Source organism: Solanum lycopersicum, chromosome 5, assembly GCF_036512215.1.
Source record: "Solanum lycopersicum chromosome 5, SLM_r2.1".
Classification (NCBI taxonomy): domain Eukaryota; kingdom Viridiplantae; phylum Streptophyta; class Magnoliopsida; order Solanales; family Solanaceae; genus Solanum; species Solanum lycopersicum.
This window is the reverse complement of record NC_090804.1, coordinates 3,508,011-3,524,751: the sequence shown is the minus strand read 5'-3', so window position 1 is coordinate 3,524,751 and position 16,741 is coordinate 3,508,011. Positions and strand designations below refer to the sequence as shown.

The 16,741-nt window shown below is 30.3% G+C and overlaps 3 protein-coding genes and 1 pseudogene across 6 annotated transcripts; 3 read left to right on the top strand and 1 right to left on the bottom strand.

Annotated features, from left to right (window-relative positions):
* The first annotated feature begins 2 nt into the window (after positions 1 to 2).
* Positions 3 to 2,413, top strand: LOC101249916 (glycosyltransferase BC10-like). Of its 4 annotated transcripts, none has more exons than XM_069297766.1 (3): positions 3 to 136; positions 809 to 1,097; positions 1,664 to 2,413. In XM_069297766.1, exons 2-3 carry the CDS (start codon positions 822 to 824, stop codon positions 2,303 to 2,305), a joined length of 918 nt encoding a protein of 305 aa, XP_069153867.1. In that variant the 5' UTR covers positions 3 to 136; positions 809 to 821; the 3' UTR covers positions 2,306 to 2,413. The 4 variants fall into 4 exon arrangements, with proteins under 4 accessions (XP_069153867.1, XP_004238913.2, XP_025886830.1 ...); XM_004238865.5 differs by having other exon boundaries at positions 56 to 189; XM_026031045.2 differs by lacking the exon at positions 3 to 136 and adding an exon at positions 177 to 308.
* A 3,599-nt stretch (positions 2,414 to 6,012) lies between these two features.
* LOC101249358 (glycosyltransferase BC10) lies at positions 6,013 to 9,555 on the top strand. The gene is made up of 2 exons (XM_004238863.5): positions 6,013 to 6,776; positions 8,797 to 9,555. Exons 1-2 carry the CDS (start codon positions 6,219 to 6,221, stop codon positions 9,439 to 9,441), a joined length of 1,203 nt encoding a protein of 400 aa, XP_004238911.1. The 5' UTR covers positions 6,013 to 6,218; the 3' UTR covers positions 9,442 to 9,555.
* Positions 9,556 to 10,468: 913 nt separating this feature from the next.
* Positions 10,469 to 11,831, top strand: LOC101243995 (glycosyltransferase BC10-like; annotated as a pseudogene).
* Positions 11,808 to 15,767, bottom strand: LOC109120363 (probable leucine-rich repeat receptor-like protein kinase). Its single transcript, XM_019214077.3, has 2 exons — positions 14,309 to 15,767; positions 11,808 to 12,586 (listed from the first exon to the last, which is right to left on the bottom strand). Exons 1-2 carry the CDS (start codon positions 15,633 to 15,635, stop codon positions 11,907 to 11,909), a joined length of 2,007 nt encoding a protein of 668 aa, XP_019069622.1. The 5' UTR covers positions 15,636 to 15,767; the 3' UTR covers positions 11,808 to 11,906.
* Positions 15,768 to 16,741: the final 974 nt, after the last annotated feature.

Genomic DNA, 16,741 nt, shown 5'->3' with positions numbered 1-16,741 from the left:
AATTAGCAGTGCCTGTTCTCATCCATGAGCGCATCTTTCACTTGAAGTGCCAATTATTGAGCCAATGGATTTGGTTTGCTACAATCAGGAGATTCATCATCTACCATATATACAACGTGATTTTTGGCGGAAGAAGGTCCGGATGAACCCCTTTTGCCCCTCTATCTCCGCCCTGGAGCAGGGTCGTGTGTAAGTTTTGTGCATTGTATACATTCATAATAAACACGATCAGATAGTGTACAACAACAACATACTCGGTGTAAAGCCACAAGTGAGGTCTGGGCAGTGTAGAGTCTATGCAGAAGGAGGTAAAGAAGCCGTTTCCGATAGACCCTTTGACTCAGAGAAAAAAAAACATCAAAATAGATACTATAGACAACATGACAGAAAAAAAACTTTCTTCAAGGCTCATAATTGCAGCTTTTTACTTTAACTGCAATAAAAACAAAAACCACACCTTGCCTCTTTTCATTTCACATTTTCTTCTTGCCCCATACTAACACTTCCCATGCTCCTTTGCATGTATTCCTCATTTTTACTTACTTTATACATATCATAAATTGAGACCTTTTACTATCACTTTATACATATATTTTATTTTTTTTAGAGAAATGAGTTTCCATCTTGGTACCACCATAGTTCTTACATTATTTGTCTCATTTTCTGCATTACTATTAGGCTTGTTCATCAATTATCAATTCAACAAGATTGTTGTCTATGAAGATTTCTACTTGCCTCACCAATCACCAATTTACAATCTCTCCATCTCTACACATCTTGTTTGTAACTCATCTTCGTCTGATTCTAGTTCTAATAGGACCATGGAGGAGTTGAATGATGTTTGGCACTCGATGAACGATGAAGAACTTATGTGGAGAGCTTCAATGGTACCTCAAATCAAGAAGTACCCGTTTAATCGAATCCCAAGAGTGGCATTCTTGTTCTTAACAAGGGGTAGATTGCCATTGGCACCTCTTTGGGAGATGTTCTTTAAAGGACATAAAGGGTTGTTCTCAATATACATTCATACTTCACCTGATTTCAACTATGAACCTCCTCCATCATCTGTGTTTTATAAAAGAAGGATCCCTAGCCAGGTTCAAGTCCTTTTTTTTAAGCATTTCGTTATGTTAAGAAATAATAAAATATCCGAGTGTAAGTTCACAAGTAGGGTCTGAAGAGGGTAGTGTATAAGCAGACATTAGTCAACATTACCCCTATCTCAGGAGGGATAGAGAAGTAGTTTCTGATAAACCTAGGCATTTTCTTAGTCCACTAGCCCAACTAGACTAGATTCGCGCCAAGTACGCGTTTCCTACCAATAAGTTCTCCGTTTGTAGGGCTCGAACCTGATATTGGTCTCAGTGGCGTAGCCACATAGTGGTAAGGGTGTCCCCTTTGTCGGAAAAAAAAATAGCATGTATACAAGTAAAATGATACACTAAATGATCAAATAACATATTTTGGACACCCTTAACATAACAAACTGCTATTTCTCGACACCCTTTATGAAATTTCTGGCTTCGCCACTGATTGGTCTATAGTATGTGATAAAAGTTGAAAAGCTTTGATCTATAGATACTAGAAATGCAAGGTAAAACCAGTAATTTCTCAGTGTATATAAGTTAAATCTTTCTGAATCGTGCGTATGTTTTTTTCGCAGGCTGTGCAATGGGGAAGATCAACTATGATTGATGCAGAGAGAAGACTCTTAGCAAATGCACTTTTAGACATTTCCAATGAAAGATTCATATTACTCTCTGAATCATGCATTCCTCTGTTTAATTTCACAACCATCTACACTTACCTCACAAATTCTGACCAAAGTTTCCTCGGATCATTTGATGATCCGAGGAAAATAGGTCGTGGTAGGTACAACAAACGTATGTACCCGAACATAACACTTTTCGATTGGAGAAAAGGTTCACAATGGTTTGAAATACATCGCGAACTTGCAGTAAAAATAGTCTCTGATGTGTTGTATTACCCTGTTTTTAAGAACCATTGTGTGCCACCATGTTACATGGATGAACATTATTTACCTACATTGGTGAATAAAGTTTGTCCGGGATTAACGTCAAATCGGAGCGTTACGTGGGTTGATTGGTCAGCTGGTGGTTCGCACCCGATGACATTTTTGAAGAAAGATGTGACAGAGGAGTTTTTGAAAAGTGTTGGGAGTGAGTTGAATTGTAGTTATAATGGAAAAATGAGTTCAATTTGTTTTCTTTTTGGGAGGAAATTTCATCCTAGTACTTTGCAACCTTTACTTAGGATTGCACCAAAGTTGCTTGGTTTTGGTTGACCCCCCCCCCCCCAACTTACCACCCACCCCACCCCCACCCACCCCCTAGTGAGGAGGAACATGGTTCAGATGATTTCGTGAAAAAGTTTATGTTATATGCATTGACATCATAATGAGATTTCAGAATATCAGATCGATTAGGTTTAAAATTTAGCTATTGATAATTTGTAAATTAACACTAAAGATCGTGAAAAATAAAAAGTGAATTTAAAATGATTAATTTGATAGCCTTGATTATGTTAAATAAGAAAAAATAATTTGAATGAAGAGAAAATAAATTGTGTTTATGTATATATAGAGGTATTAATCATAATCCATATCAATTATGTATATAAAAAAGGAGTTACTACATATGAAGATTATTGTAAGAATTAATTTAGGCATATGAATTATATTAATTTTAATTTTAATTAAACTTGGGGAAGATTAATTAATTAATTAAAGTAAGGTCTTGCTAAAGTTTTTTTTTCTTTTTTCTCAATCTCATAACATATAATTAAAAACATTACCAATGTTTTGATTATTATTTTTCGTTTTAAGTCTAAAACATATTTTATTTGGTTGATTAATCCATTTTGAACATCTAGCAATCTTGTTTAGTCAACTTCAAAAGAAAAGAAATAAACATCGTGTATATTAATTAATTATAACAATATATAATCTAGAATATTTAGTAACAAAATTAATTGCGAAGCTAAGAATTTTATAAATTAAAAATTTAATATTTACATCTATGTTATACAATATAATTTTCTGACATAGAATAATCAATTGATCTCTTTTAGCCTATACATAGCTTTGCTACTAAATAACAATATATGCATGTATAAGCAAATTATTTTTAAAAAGCTACTAAATAACAATATATGAGTATATAAACACATAAGCAAATTATATTAGGAACTTAAATTTCATAGATTTTCGGAGCGTTGAACTCGTAGTTTTATAGTTATGAGTTCAGACTTCAGACCTATTAATTATGTAATCAAGTTTTAGTGAATTTTTACACATGAATTTATGCGATCGCATTAAAAGTATTGACACTGTTCAAATAAAGAAAAAGCTACAAAATTCATCTTTAATACATTGATAAATAAGTTCTAGCTAACCTGATATCGTTATTTTATCGTCAAATATAACTAGCAATATTCAACAACAAAAATTGTTAGTCAATAATTTATGTTTCTTGTATAAATAGGAGTTCAGATGAATTCAGTGACATTATAATATAGGCATATTGCATTCATTTTTTTTAAGACATGTTATAAAGATATTACGTATTTATTGAGTTGATATAAACGTCCCTAAAAAGTAATGTATATGTAGAGGTCAATGGTGATGGCATGTGTTTTGGGAAACTTTTTTGACAAGTCTTCTTCAATGGCAGCTAATTCCAACAGAAAATTGGACCCAAAATTTGAGGGCCCTTTGACTAACTAACTATATTTATAATTATTGCTTTTTTTGTTATTATTTTAACACATTAAAATTATTATAAAAGCTTCAATTTTATTTTAAATAAAATGAAAACTAGTTGCCAACTAAAAAATACAATTAAGAAAAAATCAATTAGAGGAAGGTAGGTATCTTTTGAAACTACACAAATTTGTAATTTGAATATGCTTTGAAATAAGTCAAATTTTTTATTTATTTATTTGTTTTTTATTTTTATTTTGTTTTACTTTTTTGTTTGGGGTTTATACTATTCGTTTGAACCTAAAATTGAAATTTTATTGTTGGATGAAGACAAGGTATGTGCTAGCGTTATATGAAAAAAAAAATAATTTATTAAGTTCAGATATTTTATATTATTTTATTTTTATATATATGAGAAGATAATCTCACTATTTTAATTAATAATGTGATTGAATAATTTCAAAAATTAATTAATATTTAAGCTAAATATGAAATCTTAAATTTTATTTCGATATATATAGTCTTATCCATGACCTTAAAAAGTTTTTATTTTTTATTTTTTGGGTGAGAAGTAATTAATTAATTAAAGGGGCAAATATTGGGAAAATGACACTCTTTTCTATTTGACCCTTCACACAAGAAAAAAAAAGATAGTCTAATTTATAAAATATTTCGTATTTATATAAGTTTTAATTAATATTAGTGATTAATATTATGATTATTCATAACTAATAATAAATTATATAGAGATAATTTTATTATTAAGAAAAGTGCACAAACACATGATTGTGGTACTGTTATATAAGTTATATCTCAAGTTAAATTTTTTTGTGTATATATTTTGAGATAATTTCGAATATATAATTTTTGAAATTCAAATATTTACATCTAGACTTCAAATATGTATATGAGTGAAGTTCACTCTTTTTTTTCATGACCTTAGCTATTTTACTTTAAATTCGAGAATTTTTATCTCAAATTTATCAAAATAATTTAATTTCTTCTAAATTTCAGACACCAAATATCTAATGACAATGTAAATAATTTAATTTCTACAAAATTTCTCAAATAACTATACATAATTAATAAGCACATTTTTTTTTCAATTTCTATTGGCAAAAATTGTCCCATTGATTTAATTTTAATTATCCATTATAAAAGGCACATGTAAGGAACCTTTACTATTTTTTTCAGTTGAATTTTACTCCTTAATCTATTAAGAAGAAATAATTATTTTCTTTTTTATTTATCTCCCAATACTTAAAATATTATATCAATTAATATATAAATTTAAAGTGAATAAATAAAAATAAACTCATATATATTTAGAAACTTCTATAGAGAAGTATGGGTCTCAAATTCCCCAAAATATGTTAATTTCACTTTCCTCTTTTTCTTTTTGCACATGCAATTTCCTTTCTTTTTCCTTCTAATATTGAAAAAGAAATTAAAAAAAACATTGACTTTTTCAATAATATTTTTCTAAAATAAAAATCCACCGCATTTGAACGATCTAGAGTCAGTTTGGCTGCTAATATACGTGTTGATTTTAGGTTTATATGTATGAAAAATATTAAATGAATCTATACACAAATGTTGTAATTTATTTATCTAAAATTATAATTATCATAAAGTAATTTTTATATGACAAGAGACAAAATTAAAATATTTTGAATTTACGAATTTTAAATTTTTTAGAAAAGCAATTTACTTCATTACTCAATAATCATTATTATATATTAAGTCTAATATTAATATTATACAAAATTTTAACCTATATTATTGGATTTTATTGAAATCATAGTAAAAAACAATAGATCCATGGCCCACCTCATGATTTTATATCCAATCAATGTATAGAGGTTAAACTCGAAACATAACACGATAAAATTATTAATAAAAGTTGCTAAAAATTATCTTGTTGACAACTTTTTAAATGAATTATCTATCAAAAATCTTTTATCGATGAGTTATATTTTGATTGGAGAACGTCCATTGAAATTGACAATTCTGATTTAATTTATGTGACTTAGTTTTTTTTTTAATCAGTTCAAAAAGGAATGACAAATTTTTATATTTACTTATTCAGTAACAACTTAATTTTAATATAATCTCACAAAAATAATTAGAGTCATACATATATCTACAATTTATTTTAAATCACAAACTTAAAAAAAATTATTTATTTTGTAATCAATATAACAAGTCAAATTATATCATATAAATTGAGATCGAGAAAGTATAATCCGATAATAATTATATCATAGGGTGTTCTTTTAAACGCCGCCTTCAATAATTCTTTTTAAAATGTGCCTGTGTTGACTTATATTTCAAAGTTGTAATAACCAAAATATGAATTTTATTATTATTTAATATATAAATATATTAATAATAGATCCCCCTAGCTAGTTTGGTACGTATTATAACTCTCTCTATATAATAAGATTTATTTTCCTCCATTCAAATTATTTTCTTATTTTTCTTCTCTCTTCTTAACATGAAGAAACAAAATCAAAACTCCATAGCAATGGCTATTAAATCATTCAACACTCCAATAAATATTATAAATCTCTTTTCTTCTTTTTTCTTATTTGCTTGTGGTATAACATGTGGTATTATTTTCACTTTTTATTTCAAAAACTTTAGTGTTAACTTACAAGTCATCAATGGTCAAATTTTAAACTTTTCTTCTTTTAATTCACAATCGTTATCACCACCACCACCACCAGCATCATCATCATCGCGATCGATAATTCCTCGATTAGGGTTGAATGAGTATATCAAGCCAATTAATGTTGAACATGATATGAGTGATGAAGAGTTGTTATGGAGAAGTTCAATGGTGCCAAAAGTTAAAGATTTTCCATTTAAAATACAACCAAAAGTGGCTTTCATGTTTTTAACAAGAGGGCCAATTTTGTTATCACCACTTTGGGAGCTATTTTTTAAAGGAAATGAAGGATTTTATTCAATTTATATACATTCTAATCCTTCTTATAATCAATCACAAGTTGATGAAAGTTCTATTTTTCATGGAAGGAGAATCCCTAGCAAGGTTAGTTTCATATAAATCATATAACTTACTTTTTTTCTCTTTAATATTTTGGATTTAATATTTAAGCTGAGAATGATAGATTGTATACGAGAATTTTTGATTTACATTAGAATTGACTCAAATTAAATTTATCAGATAGTTACTACTCTATCACGATCTTTGATAAGTAAAAAGTACTTAAGAGATCGAGGAGATAGGTTCGAACCAAATGCATCACTAATCCTCGAAAAATATTGTGCACATTAATAAAGCAAAAAAACACTTGATTAGAGAGATAAAATGATCGTTTAGATGAATATTTCTTAAAGTTATGAAATGTATTTTGATATGAAGACAAAAATCCTTGTTTCATTTGTTCAAATTTTGACGAATAAAACTATCTGATAAATCTATTAGTTGGATTAGAAATAGCATGTACTATGTGAAATTTAGTATTAGTTAATCCTCCGAACACCACGATTATAAAAATAATAATATGAATAATTGTATTATTTTTTTCTATATAAAATAATGAGGCTGCTGGAATTTATTTGAGGTTATAAAACTCTACTTTGGTTTATAATATTTGTCACTTTATTGTAGTACATTGAAATTGATGAATCATTTTAATAGTAATAGTAAAGTTTTTGTAGGACTCTGACAAAACATAAATGGAATATATTTATATAACTAGAAAAATAATTAATTAAATTGAAGTATATTTAATTGTAAAGAAAAGAATAGAGTATTGAAGTAGTCTACAAGGCTATATTCTTTTCTTTATGAAAATTCAAGAATAAATCTAGTAGATTCTAGAATAATGAATTTTTTTTACTATTCCAAAAAAAAAAATAAACTAGTCAATAAAAAAAAAGGAAATTAAATAATAAATGATAAATAATTATTAAAAAGATCACAATAAAGTAGGTGAATTTCTTAGAAACCTAGTGTTTTTATTTATTGGCCAAACAATAAATCCTATTTTAATCAAGATATTTCGAGTTCACAATTAGAATAATTTAACTTTAAAATAATTAAGTTTTTCTATGCAAATTCATGTACTTTACTTTATATTTAATATTTTCGCATATGCGATTTGTCATATAATTTTATTAAGAATTAAAGGGTATATATAATGTTAGCGTAATTTAACCTGTTATATCATATTATTTATTTTGTATTTTAACTAGGTTATCAATCAATATTTAGTGTAATTATTTTAGAAGTGATTATTATTTTATATATTCAATATATAGAACTTAAATGATAGATAATAAGACTTTTGAACAATGTTTTAGTATTTTTAAAAAACAACATACGTTTCATTAAAGAAAAAATAAAACGTATATTTCAATAATTCTTTTCTAAATTATTCCTTTTTATCAAGTTCCCTAAATTATTTAAGAAAGCCTAATTTACTCTTTTTTTTTAAATTACTATTTCAATATTTTTTTCCATTTATGTCAGATTTTCTCTGACAAATCATTGATTTTATGGCCTCTTTGTTTGGATACATAGTTGTTTATAATATTAAATGGGAACTGTAAAACCATGTGTCCTTTAATGAGAAGCAAACTACTCATGCTCCTTGTTAGATTTTTTGGTTATCCCACCAAATATTCCGTATTCGTTTTGAGATCTAACTAATATAAATTACGTTAAAAAAGTTTATTTTAAAAATTAAATGTTTCCTACCTAATGCGTCTTAATCCATGTGTAGAATTTGAATACGAAATCTTAATTACTCTTTTAGTATATAATTTATCAGCATTATCTGTTATCTGTTTAAGATCCGTTTGATCTGAATTCTAAGACAAAAATAGTACCACCACCAGTTTATTTTATTTTTAGCCATATATGAAATGAAATTGGACCTACACTCAAACTTTTTCTGGTGGAAAAAAACTTATAAATGCTTCTAACTACCCAAAAAAAAAAAAAGTTTTTATTGGTTTGATAATTATTTCATCAATTGCTTGAAGTATACATTTATAATTAACAGACCAATACCATTAAAATAAAATTAATTGATGAAATGCAGGAAGTTGAATGGGGCAAAATAAATATGGTTGAGGCTGAAAAAAGATTACTGGCAAATGCCCTTGTCGATATCTCTAATCAAAGATTTGTTCTTCTCTCTGAGGCATGTATTCCCTTGTTCAATTTCTCCACTATCTACACTCACCTAATGAACTCGACGAAAAATTTCGTCGAGACTTATGATCTGCCTGGCCCAGTGGGCCGGGGTCGGTACCATCCACGGATGAGCCCGACGATCAAACTTGCGCAATGGAGAAAAGGTTCTCAGTGGTTCGAAATGGACAGAGATCTCGCTTTAGAGGTTGTTTCGGACCAGACGTATTTCTCGGTTTTCAAGAAACACTGTAAGGGCTCGTGCTATGCTGATGAACATTTTTTACCAACTTTCGTAAGCATGAAATTCGAAAAGAGGAATACGGGTCGAACTTTGACTTGGGTCGATTGGTCCAAGGGCGGGCCCCACCCGACCCGTTTTTATAGGTCGGATATAAGTGTGGAGTTTTTGAAAAAACTTAGGAGTGAGAGTAGTTGTGAGTACAATGGTGAGAAGACAAGTATTTGTCATTTGTTTGCAAGGAAATTTACACCACATGCTTTGAGTAGATTATTGATTTTTGCACCAAAGGTGATGCAATTTAACCATTAATTTAGGATTAATTAACACAAATTGATGTACATGGGGAAAAAAAAAAATCAATTCTTTGTACTTGATCAAATGATCAATGTGTTCATTTATTAATTCAGTCTTTGATTTTGATTTTTTCCTTTCTTATTTTTTACTCTTGTAAAAAAGCAAATGTGAGATAGGTAAGAATTTCATTTTTTTTTGTGTAATAGAGAAAATGATGAGAAGTGTCATGCGATAATATTTATACGTGTATTTAGGTTATATCATGTATTTTCATCTTTTCTATATATATATATATATTGTATCATTTGTTTTCGTATAATTTGTATCATTTATGATATAAAAATACAATAAAAAAAGCGCAAGATTACAAAATATAGATTTTAGCTAGAATTTAAAGGTTTTTTTTTAATCTAGATCTTGTATTCATTTGTTTGGCTCGAAGGTGTTGAGTAAGTTATTTTAGACTTTAATAAACATTTTAAGATGTTATTTTTTTTAAATCATATTAATCGAAGAGAAATTGTAACGTATAATATTTTTTTCAATATCTAAATTTAAAATCTAAAACTTATTAAATCAATCTAATTTAATATAGCTCTAAAAAATCAGTTAAATTAATTCTCGAGAAGCAAAACGTGATAGGTATGAACAAGAAAATTAACAATGATAAATATCTAATATATATTTTTCCGGTTAAAACACCGCTGTAATATATATTTTGAATTTTCTTGTTTTATTTTTTATTGACTTTATTTATTAATTGTTTTTTCTATAAATAGATTAGTAACAAATCTGATTTTGTACGGATTATGATGTAAATTAGTGTTCTAGGTAATAATAATATCAATATAATCCTAATTTTATACTGATTACGATTACTATAGTTTCTAGGTAATAATACTAATATAATCCTAATTTTATACTGATTATGATTATTATAGTTCTAGGTAATTATATTAATATAATACTGATTATGATTACTATAGTTTCTAGGTAATAATATTAATATAATCCTAATTTAATACGGTTAATGATAACTAAACCTCTATATATTAAGACGATCAATTTTTTTTCCTTCATTCAAATTATTTTTTCTCTTTTAACATAATATAATCATGAAGAATAAAAACCAAAAATTCAGAAATTTATTCACTATCCCAATAAATATGATATATCTTCTTACTTTTTTATTCTTTTTTGCTTGTGGTATAATTTGTGGTATTACTTTCAATCATTATTTCAATAACTATAATGTCAACTTATTCCAAGTTATAAATGGCCAATTTTTAAATTGTTCTTCTTTAAATCCACAACCATTATCACCACCACCATTACCACGATCAGTACTATTATTACCACAATCATTACCATCACCGCGATCGGTAATTCCTCGATTAGGGTTGAAAGAGTATATTAAGCCAATTAATGTTGAACATGATATGAGTGATGAAGAGTTGTTATGGAGAAGTTCAATGGTGCCAAAAGTTAAAGAGTTACCATTTAAAATACAGCCAAAAGTGGCTTTCATGTTCTTAACAAAAGGGCCAGTTTTGTTGTCACCACTTTGGGAGCTATTTTTTTAAAGGACATGAAGGATTTTATTCAATTTATGTTCATTCCCATCCTTCTTATAATAATTCAAATATTGATGAAAGTAATATTTTTCATGGAAGAAGAATTCCAAGTAAAGAAGTTGATTGGGGCAAAGTTAATATGGTTGAGGCTGAAAAAAGATTACTAGCTAATGCTCTTCTCGATATCTCTAACCAAAGATTTGTTCTTCTCTCCGAGGCATGCATTCCCTTATTCAATTTCTCTACTATCTACACTCACCTAATAAACTCCAACCAAAATTTCGTTGAGACGTATGACCTGCCCGGCCCAACGGGCCGGGGTAGGTACCGCTCGCAGATGAGCCCGACGATCACACATCCTCAATGGAGGAAAGGGTCTCAATGGTTTCAAATTGATAGGGATCTCGCCTTGGAGGTTGTCTCAGACAAGAAATATTTCTCGGTTTTTCAGAAACACTGCATGCGCCCGTGCTACGCCGATGAACACTACCTACCGACGTTCGTGAACATGAAATTCAAGAACGGGAATTCGGGCCGGACCTTGACTTGGGTTGACTGGTCGAAAGGCGGGCCCCACCCGGCCCGATTTAATAGACTAGATATAACTACAGAGTTGTTGAACAAGTTGAGGAATGAAAGTAGTTGCAAGTATAATGGTAAGAAGACAAGTATTTGTCACTTGTTTGCAAGGAAATTCACTCCACATGCCTTGAGTAGACTCTTGATGTTTGCACCAAAGATTATGCAATTCAACCATTAGTTAGAATTATTTAGATTTTTTTTTTAAAGCAATTGTAAGAATTTCAGTTTTTATGAAAACTTACTCCTAAATTCTCTCTTATAGATTAAAAATAAGAGGTTAATTTACATAACTCAGAATAACAAACTAGTAAAAAAAAATTGTCACTACTGACTAGCTGCACCACAGGTATTATCTTCAGAAACAGCAGGAGAGTCAGAAACAGAATCAGTAGCAGTGTCATGAGAAGGTGAAACTTCAACACCTCTCAACTCTTCAATCATTTTCACAACATAATTTATTTTAGGCCTTTGATCTGGTGATGTTGAAGTGCATGCCATAGCTATCTGCAATAGCCCTACCATTTCTTCCTCGATGTCCTTATACCTCATCAACTCCAGATCGAACACTTCCGCGGTCCATTCTTCCCTCACCACGGATTGCACCCATCTTGGTAAGTCCAAGACCCCTCCGTAGCTGGTTGCGAGGCCACTACCGTTGTCCACGACTGAAGGGCATTTACCGGTTAGCAGTTCGAGTAATAGGACCCCGAATGAGTAGATGTCGGACTTTTGAGTTATTTTACGACCATCCAATGCGACTTCAGGTGCTCGGTAGCCGTTGGTTTTTGGGACGGAAGATGGTGTGGCGAAGATGGCTAGACCGAAGTCGGAGACACGTGCATTGCCGCTCTTGTCGATGAGGATGTTAGTTGATTTGATGTTGCCATGAGTGAGTTTGAGGGACTTGCATGAGTTGTGGATGAAGGCTAGCCCTCGAGCCGCTCCGGCTGCAATCTTTAACCTTGTTGTCCAGTCTAAAGGTGTTCTTCCAGGCCCTCTGTTACCTGTAGAAAGAAGATTCATGCCCATCAAAACATTTACTCAAACTACTATAAAATGGATCAGTAGAATATTTTTATTTATTTCGACTCTTTTTCCCGTTTTTGGACACTGTTTAATTTCAATGTTCAACATGAATGTATAGGAACTCTTTAAGACCACAAGATTCATAAGTGTTCTTCACTTTTCTTAAACTCTGTATCAAGTCAAAACCAGACAAACAAATTGAAACGGAGGGGAAAAAAGAACAAAAACATGGGCAGATAGGACAAGGAGTATGAAGTTGACACAACAGACTTTGATGGTAGGAATAGTAATACATAATTATTCATATTTCTAAAATGAGTAAATTTAACATATGAAGCAGCTGTCTCCTGTTACATGAATGACAGATACAATTCAACTAGAAGTTGATTCTTAACCATTTGAACCAGAAAAAAACAAAAGGTTTTATTTCACTATCTACCTACCAAAACAGATGCAAGATATGAATACTAAGTGAGGTCAAAAAGACAAGCAAAAAGCTGTAGAGCCACAATAGGACAGTAGGGCATCTCTTGCCTAAAAAGTGTGAATTTCTTTATTTTGCTTTGGCCCAAAAATCAGAGGGAACACATGATTGTATTCATCTAGTACAACAAGTCCTTTGCTCTAATCTTCTGTCACTTTAGGACCATCATGAGTAAATTAGACTCCTTTAAAAACTTTTTCAAGAATATGATGATAAAGATTGTTAAATAATTTAAATTCCCTACATTTGAAAATCAAGAATAGCTTATGTGACAGAGAATGTAAATAACTAACATACCTTGACTAGGAACTCCAATATTCTATAGTTTTAGCTTGAAAAAACTACTTAACACTTCCCCATGTTGCTGCACTTTCAAAAATGCCGGATTGACATTTTTTAAGAGTCCGAGCAACATAGATTTTCAGCATCCCCACATGGCTAGTTTCAATTATGTAAATCGAAACATTAACTAAAGCAAATACTGTTTAACATTGAGGTATCCCATCTTTACTCCTATTTCATCATAATGCTAGTCCTGGTTAACAGTAGCAGACCAAAAGCAATTAAAGACAAAAAGGCAGACTCAAACCCCATGTGATTATGCTACTACTTGCCAAACTTTACCACCCAAATCAATCTTCAATCTTCTCCATTTTTCCCGTCCAGTGTCCGACAACCGCATTGGAGCCGGATACAGATTCAAGCTAGGAAGTTTCATATAGGGACAGAAAGCTACCTAACAAGGGCGAGTCCATATTCAAGGCTCGAACTTGAAAAAACCTCTAATTGAAGATGACAAAGTACTTACAACTCCACTATAATCCTTGTTGATAAGTCAATATTCTTTTCAACAAGACAATGCTAAAGATCACATTTTTCTTCAAGAAACAAGTAATATGCTTTCAAGCTTACCAAATTTGGGTTTCATTTCTTTTATGCATTATAGACCAGTCCTTGTTAACAGGTGCAGCCAAAAAAAGCAACTAAAAACCAAAAAAAAAAACAAGACACAAACCAACCCCATGTAACTTTTGCTACTAGTTGCCAAACTTTATCACCCAAATCAATCAATCTCAACAACATAATCCTAAAGATCACATTTTTCTTTTACAAATCAACAACACAATCCTAAAGAACACATATCAACAACAAAAACAACATACTCAATGTAAATATATGTTAGTACTATTGAATTTCTTGAAGAACAAAAACTTACCATGAAGAAGCCAAAACAAGTTGCCATTAGTCATGAACTCATACACCAACAACTTCTCATCTCTAGCAAAGTAATATGCTTTCAAACTAACCAAATTTGGGTGTCTAAGTCTTCCTAAAACTTCCATTTGTTGCTCAAATTCTCTTTTCCCACAAACATTCAATTCTTTCAATCTTTTCACAGCCACAACATTTCCATCATCCAACACAGCCTTATAAGCAGTCCCAAATCCTCCTTTTCCCAACATCTCAGCTGAAGCTCTCAACAAATCCTCAAGCTCAAACCTCTTCGCCCCTTCGAAAAACACCATTTTTCCTCTCTCGAACCCACTCGTCTGGCCCGTATTAGGATACGGGCTAGACGAGTATACAATCTTCTCACCTTCAAGAATGTGTGACCCATTCTTCTGTGAAGAAACTTTCCTAATGCAGAAGAAACAGTAGAGAAAAATACACACAACACACAGAACCAACACATCACCTAGTATGATAGCGATTATTGCTAATGAGCTCATTTTACCACTACTATGATGGGTATTTTTGGGACTCAAAGTTGCAGATGTCACCGGCAATGAGCTCGGAGAAGATGCAACGGTAGTTTTAGGACTAACCGGAGAAGCTATTGCTCCTGTCGACGGCGACGGTTCACGAGGAACCTCCGCCGTACAGTTAGGCAACGGAGAACCACAGAGAACCCGGTTCTTCGAAAATGCAGATACCGGGAAACGAGATAGAGAAAGGGGTATTTCTCCGACGAGTTTGTTACCGGAAACGTTAAACTCTTGAAGATTAGGTAGATTAACCCCAGAAATCTCACCGGAAAACCCATTTCCTTCAAGACGAAGAGTAAGCAAATGTGTCAAATGATTGACCTTAGCCGGAATCTCCCCGGAAAACTTATTATACGACAGATCAAGTCTATAAAGCTTAAAAAGCGAGGTTAACGACTCAGAGAACTCCCCAGAAAGCTCATTATGTGAAAGAAACAACAGCTTCAAAGCAGTAAGGTTCGAAAGATTCGGAACAGAACCAGAAAAATTATTATATTTCAAGCTCAATACTCTCAACTCTTTGAGAAACACCAGATTCTGAAAAGACCCTTTTAGATTAAGACCTTCAAGAACAAGTCTTGACACCCTATTGTTAAGACAAGATACACCAGTCCAAGAACAGGGGTCAGTTGATGAGTTCCAGTTGTAAAGTGAGTTTGTTTCATCTGAAGCTGATTTGAAAGCTAGCAATGGCGCAATATCTGGGTTTGGGGTAGATTCAAGAAGGGTGAAGAGGAAGAAGAATGAGAGAAAAGTGTAATGGAGTGAAGTAGCCATTGAAGAGTGAAGAAGAAAAAAGAAACAGAGTGAAGGAGAAAACAGAGTAATAAGGTAAGAGGGAAAGGTGGTGTAATTAAATGTTGAAAATAATGTGACAATAGTGGGGCAATTAATGCAAGTTTATATTTTAGTATATAGTATTTGGATACTATTTCCACTTTATATTTCAACCTAAATACTCCTTTAATTTAATTAATTAATTATAAGTCTCTTTGTTTAGTATTGCTTTGAAAATTTTAATTTTATCGAACTATACTATTTTGGAATGTTCAACAACATTCTGTTCATTTTACGAAATTATTGAATAATTTTGTATTTAGTTTTTAATTTGTTCTTATCATTAATTATAGAATATTTTTATAAGTACATTCTTCAAGACATTGTGTTTATTATATTCAAAGAATGATATAGTAAAATTATCCTTTTATTTATAGTTTGTCGATAGTGGATAAATATCATTAGATAGAAGGAGTAGTAATTTTTAAGTCTAAATTTGAATGTTACTTTGTTCGTTGCATATTACTTGATTTGTGTTGATTTAACATTATTATTAAGAAAAATTTTGATTAAGAGTGTATTTTATTAATCTAAACCTTATTAGAAATGGTTTGAATTTAAATTTGACTCATTTTGTTGACTTGATAGATTCTTTAAAAAAGTTTTAATTAAGAATGTAGTATGTTACTAAACTAATTTATTTATGATATTTAAAAATTTTAAAATTTGATTATAGTTACTTTATGTAGTTATTTAATAATAAAGATAGTGTACGATAGAAATGATGAAACTCTATTGATTTTGAGAAGTAAATTATATTTTCTCTGTTCTTAATTATTTATTTTTTTTTAAAAAAAAATATCCCTAATGATTTATTCATTTTGACAAAGAAATGATATTTTTTATATATATTTTTAATACTACTATAAGGTTTATTTGGAAGGGATTGAGACCCTTTATGTTTCCTTTATCCTTTTTGATCATTTATTATTGAAGTAAGGGTGGAGTTAAAAGAAAAATTAATGTCTTTCTTGATTTTTCAAAACACAAAAAATATGTTTAAACTAGGGTGATTTAAGCCTTTGAATACATATCTGAATATTGAG

What these genes read in the sequence shown, in the direction of transcription:
- LOC101249916 (XM_019214061.3), top strand. Translation starts at nt 612, where the DNA reads ATGAGTTTCCATCTTGGTACCACCATAGTTCTTACATTATTTGTCTCA. An exon ending in AAAGAAGGATCCCTAGCCAG is followed by an intron (nt 1,098 to 1,663) that starts GTTCAAGTCCTT and finishes TTTTTTTCGCAG; the next exon opens with GCTGTGCAATGGGGAAGATC.
- LOC101249358 (XM_004238863.5), top strand. Translation starts at nt 6,219, where the DNA reads ATGAAGAAACAAAATCAAAACTCCATAGCAATGGCTATTAAATCATTC. An exon ending in GAAGGAGAATCCCTAGCAAG is followed by an intron (nt 6,777 to 8,796) that starts GTTAGTTTCATA and finishes GATGAAATGCAG; the next exon opens with GAAGTTGAATGGGGCAAAAT.
- LOC109120363 (XM_019214077.3), bottom strand. Translation starts at nt 15,635, where the DNA reads ATGGCTACTTCACTCCATTACACTTTTCTCTCATTCTTCTTCCTCTTC. An exon ending in CTTGTTTTGGCTTCTTCATG is followed by an intron (nt 12,587 to 14,308) that starts GTAAGTTTTTGT and finishes TTCTTTCTACAG; the next exon opens with GTAACAGAGGGCCTGGAAGA.